The sequence below is a fragment of the Anas platyrhynchos genome, chromosome 4, assembly GCF_047663525.1.
Source record: "Anas platyrhynchos isolate ZD024472 breed Pekin duck chromosome 4, IASCAAS_PekinDuck_T2T, whole genome shotgun sequence".
NCBI lineage: Eukaryota > Metazoa > Chordata > Aves > Anseriformes > Anatidae > Anas > Anas platyrhynchos.
Window position 1 is genome coordinate 10761738 of NC_092590.1, and position 13337 is coordinate 10775074.

The 13337-nt window shown below is 42.6% G+C and overlaps 1 protein-coding gene across 1 annotated transcript; it reads right to left on the reverse strand.

Moving 5' to 3' along the window:
- Positions 1 to 1521: 1521 nt before the first annotated feature.
- On the reverse strand, positions 1522 to 12695 carry C4H4orf17 (chromosome 4 C4orf17 homolog). The gene is made up of 9 exons (XM_072036771.1): positions 12405 to 12695; positions 7975 to 8206; positions 5830 to 6036; positions 5151 to 5215; positions 3674 to 3835; positions 3328 to 3409; positions 2826 to 2994; positions 2447 to 2490; positions 1522 to 1786 (listed from the first exon to the last, which is right to left on the reverse strand). Exons 2-9 carry the CDS (start codon positions 8123 to 8125, stop codon positions 1599 to 1601), a joined length of 1068 nt encoding a protein of 355 aa, XP_071892872.1. The 5' UTR covers positions 8126 to 8206; positions 12405 to 12695; the 3' UTR covers positions 1522 to 1598.
- Positions 12696 to 13337: the final 642 nt, after the last annotated feature.

Consider the following 13337-nt stretch of genomic DNA (forward strand, 5'->3'; position numbering starts at 1 on the left):
GTCACTACCTTTTTTGCCATCCCCTGTCCTCCCAACATAAATGGCTTTGAATCTGGTCTCGAGGTTCACACGTTGAATATAACCTTGCTCTCCCTTCACTAGGATGGGTGAAGTGCCTTTGAGGGAGGTTTGTTTCCAGACATCTAGCAAAAGTGTTAACAGATGCTTTGGGAAATAAAGCTCAACTGACCTCGCAAGCTATCCTGCTTCTGGCCCTAACGTGTTTGCTCAGTAGCCTGTCAGCTTCACGGAGGAAACGTAACCGTGCTGTTGCAAGGCTGTGTTAACACGGTGGCTTTCACTCTGGTTCTGCTCACCGACGAGTCTCCAAGGCCTCCGAGATGTAATTACGGCCTTCAGGCTCAGCTAACGCAGCGCGATGCTAAGAGACAACTGATAAGAAACGCTCAGGACAGAGATTTATACAGAATTAAGGCAGAATGGCTGTGGCCAGAAGTACACACGCAGTTATTTACCGCAGCTCAATGCATGGTCACCCAGCCCTGCTGTTTGCTTTCCATCTCACGTTGTAGTGCTTATACCAAAGACACAAGGCAAGTTTCAAAGCTCTGCCAAAGTGAAGGGCGTGCGTCTTGGAGCAATATCGTGTTTGCCAGCTCCTCCCATTCGAAGCTTTGCCTCCATTTACTGTGCCCTACGGGCTAATGCTCTTGCAGAGCTCTGGAGAAATTACATATCCCAGAAACCGATGCCCACTTCGATCCTTTTGTAAAATGAGTTTCTGCATCCGTGCTATAAGTCGGCACATGTACCTGAGTAAAAGACCACTGTAAGTGCGTGGCTTTCCACTGGCCACTCAGAAACTTTTGAGATGTTTTGAAAGAGCCTGGCCTCACTGAATAATCTTTCTCTGGAAAATTAATGGAAGTGTGCTTGATTTACCAAATTCATTAGTTTTATGAGAATGAACAGAGGCGTGTTTAAAGCAGATAAAATCCGATTCTTCAGCTTTTGCAGTTCACTCACAAGACCTGAGATCCTTTTCTGCCATTATTGGTCTGTATTTTCATTTTCATTGTTTACATGGTGGTTTTAATGCTTGTTTCCAACCCTACACCGTGGATGCTAAGGTTTGTGATGCTTTTATACTAATAATGGAGATATGGAAGCAAATCACTGTTTGCAGTGAGGCAGACATCTGCAGTCACTCTGCAGGCCAGATTTTGAGAATCCAGGGTCTTTTTTTCCTCCTTTTTCTTTTTTTTTTTCCCCAGTGCCTGGGGCTTGACATGCATCTCTCCAGGTTTTAAGTGTGCCCTCTTCTTACCCCAGTATGTCTGCGGCTATAGGGTCAAATCTGCCCACAAGAACTCTTTGTGCAGGCCTGGCTGAGACATTCAAAAAGATGGATCTGGTGCCAAAAGTGTTGTCTCTGTCTTTTTTTTTTTTTTCCACTTAGCCCACTTCACACATATCTATGCAGAATGGTTTGGTTGAATCATACGAAGATCAAATTTAATGAGCAGAAAATTATTTTAAAAGAGAGTCTGAACAGCTATCTTTACACCTCTGATAGTCTTTATATCTGTAAGTACACTTTTTTTGTATGTGAAGGTGACTAGCAGCTGCTTCAGTGGCTATGAGGAGGTGGGTCTCCCCTGGAAGGGAGGCATCTGTTGTTTGAGGGGTGGGGGGAAGCAGGACTCGCTCTTGTTTCCACTTCCAGCTCTCTGTTGGCCATGGTTCTTCCCTGGGGACAACGTGTCTGCGCGTGCTGGACATTTGTTTCTCAGCCTTGAGAATAAAATACGTTCTGCATCCTTTTCTGGAAAAAATTGTGAGAAAGCAAGCTGTGAATTCCCAGACTAGGGTTTTGGTGTACTGATTTGGTTTTATGTACACAGCTAAGAGTGTAGAAGCCCATTCACTCGTGAGCAAGGAAGCCGCCCCGACTCAGACACCGTTTTGAAAAGAAGAAATCATTGCTTTGGGGATTTTTCCTTTGTCCTTCTTGTACTTACATAAGGCCACACTCCTTCAGGAGGGTTACAAACAGCAATAAATACTGGTAGCATTAGAGCTGCCCTGAGCGGCTTTGGCAAAACAATAACATACTCCTTGGCTGACTTTTGCTGTCTCTTTGTGTTTCAGAGGGGACACAAAGATGTGATGGTAGTCTCTGTTTGGAGTGCCAATACTGTTTGTTTGCCCTGGCTGGCTAGAGGATGCAGAAGTGGGCTCTAAGATTTACGTGAACGTTGTGTCAAGAGAAACCAATTGAGTGGCTGCAAGAATAGAGGGTCTTTGAATATCTAGCGCTTAGAGAACTTGAATTCAGATTTTAAATTTAATTTCTCATATTGTCACTGAAGTTTGGTCTCACTGCAAAGACAAAAGTCAGAGCTGCTGAACATTCACAGTCCCTGTGCTGCTCAGTAGCGTCCTAGACACGCGGTGTCTTAACATTTACAATTCCATTACTTACCAATCTTCATATTTTGGCTTGCTTCTGATTCTTTAGTTGAAGGCCTGAATGAAAGAGGAAGAAAGTCACACTTCATGAATAGCATGAACTGAGAACTGCAAAGTACAAAAAAAAAATGGCTTTTTTTTTTTTTTTAAAAAAAAAAAAAGGGGGGTTTCAGGTGCTCCTAAAGCTTTGTTCTGCTCCTGTAGTAACTAAATCTGTATCAAGGTGCACAGGGTTGATTGTAATTAGGAATGTCTTTGATTCAAGTTCTGCCTGATAAAACTTCAGTCACGAAGTAGCTTTCTTTACAAGATGCACAGGTGAAGAAACCAAAACTTGCTGGTTATGAGGCTCAGCCCGTCTCTAATCCTGGCAGCATCACTGCAGATTTTACCTGTTATTCATTTCCCTTTCTGGACCTTTCCGAGGAGTGGGGGGAGGCTTCAGCACACAGGGGATATTCGTGTTCTCTGCTGCGCCTTCCTTCATGGCGTGGGGCTGATTATTCAGCATGTCTTTGTCAGCCAGTTCCGAGTAAATCAGGTTGGACATTAAGTCTTTCTCTGAAATTTGAAGGTAGCAGAAATTTAATTTACATTTCCACCTGGCAGTCTGGATGTTTAAAGATGATGTTTTGTTTGCTTTCTGCCTTCCCCCAGCCCACAGCAGCCACTGGGAGAACATTTCCCACCCTGCACTAAATCTGAGCGTGCTGAGGTCTCACTGACCGATTTCTGTTCAGAACAGCCCCACCTGGGGTGAGCACACCTCACTGGGACCTAAACCCTCCAGCTCAGCAGTAACACTCAGTTCAGCTCTGAGGATGCCAGGGGTTTACACAAATATACAAGAGAACTTTCCTTGCAAACACGGATGCAGGTGCATAAGTTTGTTACCTTTCAGGCTTGCCGTCAAGAGCCATTTCTGGATCTCCGTGAGTGAATCTGTCTGTAAAACTTTGCCCAGTCTGTCCAGCACCTGGAAGATGTGTGGGATAGCTACCATGAGAGAGAAGAAGCTGAATGACAACATAGTTTTTATGTATTTTAGTTTATCTCTATCTGTGTGAGTTTCTATCTGTGTGCAGCTGCCTAGCAGAGTAATTGCTAAAGACAAAATTAAGCGAACAGAATCCACACTTTGAGAAAATAAGTTCATCAAATAACATTTCACACCGTCCTCAAGAGAAATAAAAATGTACAACATCACAGGGGGCCACGTACTGCAGCTCTCATGTCTTACCTTTATTTCCCAGTCCAGGTAGCTTGGGATGAAATTCACGTTCTCCTGAACGTAAGGGCTGTGAGTCAAGTTGGCAAACAGAGAGGAAGGCTGGGTGGGAGGCTTGTGGGCTCCCTGCGCAGCTGCAGGTTGTGCAGAGGTTTGGGATCGCTTTTTCAAAAGCTTTTCCGAAATAGAAAACGACACGTAAAGACATGGCTCGACTCCATTTAAGCAGGAATTAAAGGCAATCTGAAATATGGCTAACACTGGTCCCTAGCAAGGGCATACATTAAACACATGTAAAGCTGTTATTTGACTGAATATGGCCAGAAATAGGAAATGCGTGGGTTGATGGTTACAGCTTCTAACACAATCACCAGGAATAATAACAGATATGCACAGCATAATATGCAACATCGGATTTTTCCCTTTTTTGATGAAGAAAATGTGTAGAACTATACATCATGCTTTGCTTTGAAATGTCTTCTGGAATAGCTATTTTTTGCTTGTTTGTTTTGCTTTGTTTTGGAAAGATCTGGATTTTGGTATAAGAATGAAAGTGATGCTGGTTAAGAGTTAATGGAAATTAGATTGGTAAGGAATTAAATCCAGACTTCTGTGTTCTGTTTGCTTTTCCATCATGAATTTGTAGTGTGCTCCTGAGCAACTCTTCATTTCTATGTGTGCAAGCTTAAGCAGCCTATTAAAGGCCTGGGGATCAATGTGTTTGACAGAAGGTTTTGTTTGTAAGCTCAGAGGGGAAATGCAGAGACAAAGCAAAATGCACCCAAAAGTGTTTTTAACAACAGTTGTTTACTGTGTGGTGCTGTATGGCAGTATCTGGCCATCATATGGTTATTTTGCAGCCAAAACATGGTAAATAGTTTGAAGAACTGTGATCTAAATGTATAGGTGAACAGTAAAAGGAATAGGCATTTTTTTACTATCTTCAGACTGGGGACAAAAGAGCAATATTAAGACAAAAAATATATATATATAAAAAAAAATAAAATTTAAAAGAGGAAGAAAAATTATTCCTTGTTTTTTGCATCTGTACTGCAAAACATATCCGTAGTGCCCTCTCGTGTTCAGTACCAATACAGCACCATTTGCATTTCATTTTTAAGCAATCCTCCTAGCGAAATCCTTTGTGTAGAGAGGGCAGGCTTTTTCCTGTACTTGCTTGTTGTACAGCATGACCATTTTTTTCCCAGCAGTCTGAGACAAAGTGAGGTTTTTTGCTGTCTTCATTGCATTTGACCGCTTTTCTTAGTAGCAAGGTACAGTTACAGGGCAGAAAGTGATGAAGGTATAGTGTAGTCATTACCCTACTTAATACCAGATCAATACCATATCCCTTCCAAGCTCTCCTTGTATCCCTTTTCTGGATCTGTGTTGTCTTCCTTACTGCTCTGAGACAGTCTGTTTGGGTTACAGTGGTCAGAAGTGAGAAGGAGACCGCTTAAATGACAAACTAGGGTGTTTTTTCCCTTACCTTTTCAGGTGAAGTAGGGTTGCTTTGAGTCATTTTAGGAAAATCTGCAAGTCCTTCTCTGTTTTCTGGAAACCAACAGGCAGAGTGTTTTACCAAGTTGAAAAATAGCAGGCATAAGGTACACCCTATGTTGTATCCGGGGAGGGGCATTTTTAATTACAAAAATGTGCTAGCCATATTTTAGAAGCCTGTATTTGTTTTTGTTTTTGTTTTTGTTTTTTTGTTTGTTTGCTTTTACTATCCCACACAGAATATTAATGCAATTATTAGCCTAACAAAGCTGAAGAAAATCCTGGAAACTGTATGTCGCAGGTGCATGCTTACGGTGCTGTGTTAACAACCTCTGCAGCATGTTGCTCACAGATGTAATTAATAATTGCTGATAGTTGTGAAATTGTTAGATGCCTCATGGGCACGGGACCTTTAAAACTTATAAAGAGACAAGTGGAGTCAGCAAGGAGAAATGTTTTAAGATGTGGTGGTTAACAGAGAGAAGGGAAGAAATTCTTGCCTTTTTAATTGACATTTTTTAGACTACTGGACTAATTGCCCTACGTTCCCTTCACCTGGACCCGAGCTGTTATGACACAGTGCCCTGGCTGAGACCTGGTTCCACCTTCAGCAGCTCAGGTTCCCCTTCTGCTGCCGTGTAATATAGCAGCGTGGTGCCTCTACTCACGTGCCATGAACGGCAAAAAGCCTGGCGCCCTTTGCATGAGAGCCTCGAGCCTTGGCAAGTAGCTGCAGGGAAGCGAGCTCCCCGCGGTGTTCCCACTTCGCACATGCTCTTGGCTGGCTTCTTGCTCGGGGATGGCTGTTCCTCCAGCACATGCTTGTTCTTGTAAAAAGCTGTTTCTTACAATACAGACTGGAGTGTTATTTAAGCCTGTCCAAAAAATAACAATGATAAAAATAAATAGATTAGAGTAATATAGGGCTCATGGAATGAGTCAAAGGGAGGTTCAGAATACTGGAAAGCCTGGCAGGAAAAATTGCTACTCGGCTGCAAGAAAATTTGCAAATACAACATGACTTTGTTACTGCGTTAGGTCCGTGATTGACCCCTCACAATCTGCTGCTAGACCAGAGGCATGATAGGAACAGGATGGGATAAAAAATTCTGCCATCTGAGAATGAGCCTGTAGCCAGCCTTACAGAGACAGACACAGCCGGGTTTGCTGTGTACTGTTTCACATGTCAAGTGAGATTGCCTTGCATTTTTCCCATTTAAAACAAATTTTAAAAACGACCATTAGTTTTATCATTGGTCCAACTGAATTTCACATGGAGAAAAAGCAGTTCTATGAAGTAGCTGATAAGGATTTTCAGAACCTCAGTTCTACTCAGTATTTGACATAAGACCAAGCTGAAGCAGAAAACAATTACAGCTAAACATTACTCTGCTGAGACTACAAAGTTTTTCACCAAATTAAAGTTCATTTGGCTAAGCAGTATAAGACTTTGGTCTCTGCTGACTGTTGTCAGCTTGTCTTTTTTTTGCCAGGTTCTAGGAAGAGAGAGAGAGAGAGAGAAATACATTCTATATTTCTGTATATTTTATATTCTTATTTATCTAGATTTCAATATATACGTGTACAGAGAGAGACAAAATTTTAGACATAAGCTGGGCGGTCAATGTGAAAGAAGTCTTGTTTTGTTCCTTCAAAGGTATCCATTCTGAATTGAAGGCTGAAAGTAATTCAGCCTTTTCGGAGCTGGTTTGGTTTACATCACCCTTAATACCTTATTACAAAAGTTATATCACAGACTCATCGACTAGCAATGCAAATCCTGTAGTAATGTCTGCTCATCCTAGTAGTTCTCGAGGAACTCCGTAGAGATTGTTTCCCCATCATGAGCTTTATTTACCTTCTGCAGTGTAAACCTGGCCATGCAACAACAATTTTATTTCAGCCACTGACAGAAAGATGCCTTTGTACAAACTTACGGGTGCAGCTTTAGAAACAGAAGCTCATCCCTAGAAGTGTTATTTCTTCTGCTGATGCAAACGGTGCACTGATTTTGACTGTATTCCCTTCAGGTGTAGGAATAGTAATCATTGTTAGCGTGCAATAGAGCAGCACGCGGTTTTTAGAGCACCAGGTTAGTATGAAATGCTACATTGCATAATATGTTGCCCCTGGAAAGGTATCACAATGATTTAGGTGAGAGTGAAATAGATTTAAAAAAAAAAAAAAAGTGAAAATGTCTCTGTAAGCAGAGTCTCTGACACTTGGCATGCACTTATATACAGAAGGAAAATGAAATAAATTATTTTAGCTGAAGTGAAATCCCAGACAGTTGTCTTAGAGAAATAGTTCCTGGTACATTGTAAAGATTTTAGCATTGCTAACCTTCACATTGTCAACCTGAGATTGTTCGCTGCTGAGAAATGGGTAAAGATGCTTGGTGGAATGAAATGGAGGTAATGACTTTGTGTGTGCATAGTGGAGAGTGTTTAGGGTAGGTTGTCAGCAACAAATTTATACCGAAAAGGGCTTTAAGAGAATTTTTCAGTGTTTACTTCTGAGTAAGCTTCACTCAGTGCGAAGCTTAGTGCTTCGCTCTCTGCAATGCTATCATACAGGGACCGTATCACTGCATGTCCGTATTGCCTCCTTGAGGTCTCAGTATTTTGGCCATGACTGATCACGGTTCTGAAAGCGGGATCTCTTACTGAGTTGTGCACGCTGGTGAAATGCTTCCCTTAGATACAAGAAGTGGCAGCACAGGGTGTTTTTTGAATAAACCTGCGTTACACCGGCATTTCCCTATGTGCTTGCCAGGGTGTGCGGACTGGCAAGTGGTCCCGAACAGCTCTCACCGGGGATGTGGCAGACCATCCGAGGGTGGGGGATGTTCCTGGAGAAGTAATACTTCCCCGCCGCGCAGCTGGAGTGCGAGTAACGGCGCTGGTTCCGTGGCACATCGTGGCTGGCCTCGGCTTCACATCCCAGCCTGGGGCTGGTGTTCATCGTGTGACCGTCCCTGCTCTCTTGCAGGGTGTCTTCCTGCAGGGCAGGTTGGCTCTTCTGCTCTCCAGCCGAGGCCAAATGCTGGAGGTGAAGAACAGGAATTGACATTGACTTTTCTGCTATTTTCTGCCTATTTCTATTTTTTGTAAAGCACTTTATCTCTTATTTTTACCTCTTCCATAAGCATTTTGGAGAAGCTGTAAGCACAGGGCGGTGAAAGCAGGCTGCCCACTGCTCCATACCTAGGTAGTTACCTCAGCCAACTAAGTTACATCGTCTCAACCACTGCTTGTGGTCACTTTGGAGCTGCCTTCATTTCCCTGCTGTCTCTGCTCACATCTCAGAATACACATGGCATTGGGCAGCTGAGATCCTCTTTTTTTGCAGAAACAGATATATGGGAGTGGAGGGAGAAGATTGCTTTCTGATTGTGGAGAGAAATCACAGATGTTCACACTGTTCTTTGCCTCTGACACCTTTGTCAGGATACTCAGTACCATAAGCATGAAGACGGGGGACATTCTAAGAATCATGTTTTATTTAAGGCAAATTAATTGATCTTGCAAATCTCACACAGTGGGTTTGTCTAATCTGTTTTGTGATGGTCTGGAATCAAGTTAACCAAGAAATTAACCTGTGGGTCTCCTGGCAGGAAGAGTCTGCACAGGCTGAGAATGGAGTAAGTGTTCGTCAGCTACCTGTTAGGGTCAGGAAGCAGTGCGTGGTTGCTGTTAGTGTTTTAAGGAATATGTGGAGAGAAGAGGCTTGGAAAAGGAAATCAACTCTTAACATTTTGCAAGGTTATTTTTATTGCATGGCTGTGTATGACTCAGGAAAAAACTCCAGTGAACTGACAGATTTTGCAACATGTGCAGAAGATCACTGGATGCGATGGGTGCCCATCTGAAAACAAAAAGTGCAAGTTCTAGAGTTGAACGTCCTGCACTAAGGTCATTGCATGCCCTGACAAACCAAAAAGGTCAGTGTTTGCCCTCTGTTATCATACCATTTCAGTGCAGCTCTGCTAGGATGGAAGCAACTGTACATATAAATGTTTTGTAGCTAATGGCAAGCTCTTTTTATTTTATTTTATTTTATTTTATTTTATTTTATTTTATTTTATTTTATTTTATTTTATTTTATTTTATTTTATTTTATTTTATTTTATTTTATTTTATTTTATTTTATTTTATTTTATTTTATTTATTATTTATTTTTAAATTTGGGAATGCCTGGAAGCATATAGAGTAACTTAGGAAATAACATGACTAATAAACAAAAGCTGAAAATAACTAAACAAAATACAGGGAAGGGCAGGTGATTAAAGCCGATACTCAATTGCGTATGATTTGAACTACCAAATCATTTTAGTTGCCATTTTCTTCCCATACAGCAATACTGGCACATTGCAGGTGTCCTGGTGTTATTCCTGCAGACTGCTGCCCTGCAGAAATTATTCTTGGTTAAAAAGCCCAGGCAGCCTGCCAGATGCTCTGTGCTCTTCAGTACTAGTTAGAGTGCATTCAGTAATTTTCTCTGATATTTCGGACGTTTAATTTTTCATAAATTGAATGATAAAGTCAAATTTCACATCACCACCAAGTTTTGTACTAATGGAACTCTACTAGCTTGTTCCTGATTTAAATGAAAATTTAATTTTTTTTTTTTTTCACCGTCTCCCACAGCATTCTCCTCAAGAAACTGGCTGCTCTTGGCTTGGACTGGCGCACGCTTCGTTGGGTTAGAAACTGGCTGGATAGCCGGGCCCAAAGAGTTGTGGTGAATGGAGCCAAGTCCACTTGGAGGCCAGTCACTAGTGGCGTCCCCCAGGGCTCGGTGCTGGGGCCGGTCCTCTTTAACATCTTCATCAATGATCTGGACGAGGGCATTGAGTGCACCCTCAGTAAGTTTGCAGATGACACCAAGCTAGGTGCGTGTGTCGATCTGCTCGAGGGTAGGAAGGCTCTGCAGGAGGATCTGCATAGGCTGCACCGATGGGCTGAGGTCAACTGCATGAAGTTCAACAAGGCCAAGTGCCGGGTCCTGCACCTGGGGCGCAATAACCCCAAGCAGAACTACAGGCTGGGAGAGGAATGGTTGGAGAGCTGCCAGGCAGAGAAGGACCTGGGAGTGATGGTGGACAGTCGGCTGAATATGAGCCAGCAGTGTGCTCAGGTGGCCAAGAAGGCCAACGGCATCCTGGCTTGTATCAGAAACACTGTGACCAGCAGGGCTAGGGAGGTGATCGTCCCCCTGTACTCGGCTCTGGTGAGGCCGCACCTCGAGTACTGTGTTCAGTTTTGGGCCCCTCGCTACAAGAAGGACATCGAGGTGCTTGAGCGGGTCCAAAGAAGGGCGACGAAGCTGGTGAGGGGCCTGGAGAGCAAGTCCTATGAGGAGCGGCTGAGGGAGCTGGACTTGTTCAGCCTAGAGAAGAGGAGGCTCAGGGGTGACCTTATTGCTCTGTATAAGTACATTAAAGGAGGCTGTAGAGAGGTGGGGGTTGGCCTGTTCTCCCATGTGCCTGGTGACAGGACGAGGGGGAATGGGCTAAAGTTATGCCAGGGGAGTTTTAGGTTAGATGTTAGGAAGAATTTCTTTACTGAAAGGGTTGTGAGGCACTGGAACGGGCTGCCCAGGGAGGTGGTGGAGTCACCATCCCTGGAAGTCTTTAAAAGACGTTTAGATGTAGAGCTTAGGGATATGGTTTAGTGGGGACTGTTAGTGTTAGGTTAGAGGTTGGACTCGATGATCTTGAGGTCTCTTCCAACCTAGAAATTCTGTGATTCTGTGTGATTCTGTGAAATTAAATTTGAAGTCAGAGTTTTGGTTTTGGAGAAAAAAAAAATAAACCTGAATGCTAATTTTAAATATCAGCTCTAAGGAAAGCCCTGTTTTGAACCGTGAAGCAAGGTTTGAAGCAGTTACCAATTAACGCTATCTTTGGTTGTGATGATTAAGTTGTATGATGGGTTTGTGTTATTCTCTGTTAGTGTAAGCATGCTCAGAGGAAATATTTTGGTTTTAGTGGATAGAAATGGTAGGTTGCAGCAAAGCTGTGGAATGATGGGTTAATCACCACGGTGAATTCAAGGTTGCAAAGAGATGTCATGATTTGTGTATCTTCAAGAAGAATTTGACTCCGAATTGTATAGCTCACTGAACTTTGTGTTGTTGTGTTGCTTCTTGTTTGTTTGTCTTGTTTTTAACCACATCTAGTAAGACTACATTAAATGAATTTTGATCAAAACATTTTGTTGGGATTGTTGACCACCAGACATCTGCCTATCCAAAGGCTGCTTTTAATGCTGCAAAAAGAATGCCTCTGTGCCATTAATGTCTATGCTATCACAGCAGTCCAGCCTAGCTGTCATCTGCTCTAAACACAATCAAATACCAAAATACCAAAAGTTGATATGAGACTTTAATAGAAAGAAGGGAGGGAGGGAGGGAGGGAGGAAGGAAGGAGGGAAGGAAGGAAGGAAGGAAGGAAGGAAGGAAGGAAGGAAGGAAGGAAGGAAGGAAGGAAGGAAGGAAGGAAGGAAGGAGGAAGATAGCATAACAATATAGAAATAGATATTTTTTCTTCCAGATAAATATAAAAATAGACTTTTTAAAAAGTAATTCTTTTGATTTTGATCAAATTCTTGAATTCTTTTGATTCTTCTGATTTTCTACATAATTCTACTTACACTTTTATGTTGGTTACTTATAAAGGACTGACTATGCCTAACTCAAGTTTTTAGAAATTCACATGGGAGGGTTTTCTTCTTTACTGAATTGTTTAGTAGATTTTCTTGGGTAATCTAAACCATCTTGTGAAACATGCATATAAAATCCCACTAGTTTTTTAGAAACCTCAGAGCATTACATCCCAAACTCAAAGTATTGCCTCAAAGTATGTATAAAATTATAAATTATATAAAATTATTGTTGGCAGAGTGTGCTTGGGGGATTTTAGGCGTGTTGCTTTGTCACGACGCTGTGTTAATATTTAAATTGGTGAAATTAAATGCAGTAACTTCACGGACAGTTGGATGTTTGACAGAACTATGCTACCAGCCAGCATGATTGTTTTCACACTATAGATAAAATCACACCCCAAATGTTGATTATCATTGCAGCGTTCAAAAATACTTCAAAGGCTTCCCATTTCCTTATGGAGGATGCATACAGTAGTTGCTTAGAGCAGTCTCTTATCTGGCTCTGATAATGTGCTCTCGAGGGACAATGTAATTTACACTGTTTATTGCTTTATTTGCCAGCTCTCAACTTTTACCTGGAAAGCGTGTCAGAAGTCCCGGTGGTATAATGGAGGGAAAGGCCGAGCTCCCTGAGAAGCAGCGCTGCAGAGGGCTTCCTTCTCAGTAGGGTGCCAGGCCGGCGTGCCTTCTTTTTTAGCTACAGCAGGTAAACGTCCCTCCGTAGCAGGCAGTCGTGTGTTCCCTTGGGCAGGGGTTTTCAGCTGAGCAAGTGGAAGCCCAGATTTGCTGTGCTGAGCAGCCTGCAGAGGGCAGGGGGCTGGGGATGGATGGATGGAGGCTCTAGAATCCCCCCGGTGCTTTGTGACACCGCGGCAGCAACGCCACCACAGCTCCTTTACCACCAGTTCACCCATCACGTTTTTATCACTCTTCCTCTTCAATGTGAGAGGAATATTAATGACCAGAAAGAACTAATCTCTGTAGAGAAGTAATGTCTGCATGTGGACGCTGAAGGAAATAGATGCACACAGGACTGTAAAATCACCTGGCCTTGGTTTTGTGTGTTCATGAAAATTCACACTTTTGGAGATTTCAGGGATGAATTTTTCTGGAGTACAAAAGTGCAGTGTTAAATAGTCTCCCTGTTCATTTTCAACACGGGAAATTGGAAAGGAAATCTAAGAAGGGGGTTGATGCATCATGAAGTGGCCACTGTTTTTTTCCCGAGATGTCTCTGTCAGCGTGTCTCACCTTTTAGGCTCTTATGTCACTGCTTATACTCCAGAAGGCACAGCTATCAGAGAGGACTTTTCCCTCCCTTTGAAGGTAGACCACAATTTTGGTCCCACAGTGATCTGTTATTCTGTGATCTCAGTTTCAGGGCATTGTACCTGCGAGTGATCTCTACTCATTTAATTTTTGGTTTTGTTGGTTTGCAAGCCATTTTGGAAACAGAGAGGAGAATAAAAGCTCTGGCTGAGAGGTCAGCAATAAATTAGGTTGTGGTT

What these genes read in the sequence shown, in the direction of transcription:
- C4H4orf17 (XM_072036771.1), bottom strand. Translation starts at nt 8,125, where the DNA reads ATGAACACCAGCCCCAGGCTGGGATGTGAAGCCGAGGCCAGCCACGAT. An exon ending in CTTGACGGCAAGCCTGAAAG is followed by an intron (nt 2,995 to 3,327) that starts GTAACAAACTTA and finishes TTCAAATTTCAG; the next exon opens with AGAAAGACTTAATGTCCAAC. An exon ending in GAAAGGGAAATGAATAACAG is followed by an intron (nt 2,491 to 2,825) that starts GTAAAATCTGCA and finishes TCTTTCATTCAG; the next exon opens with GCCTTCAACTAAAGAATCAG.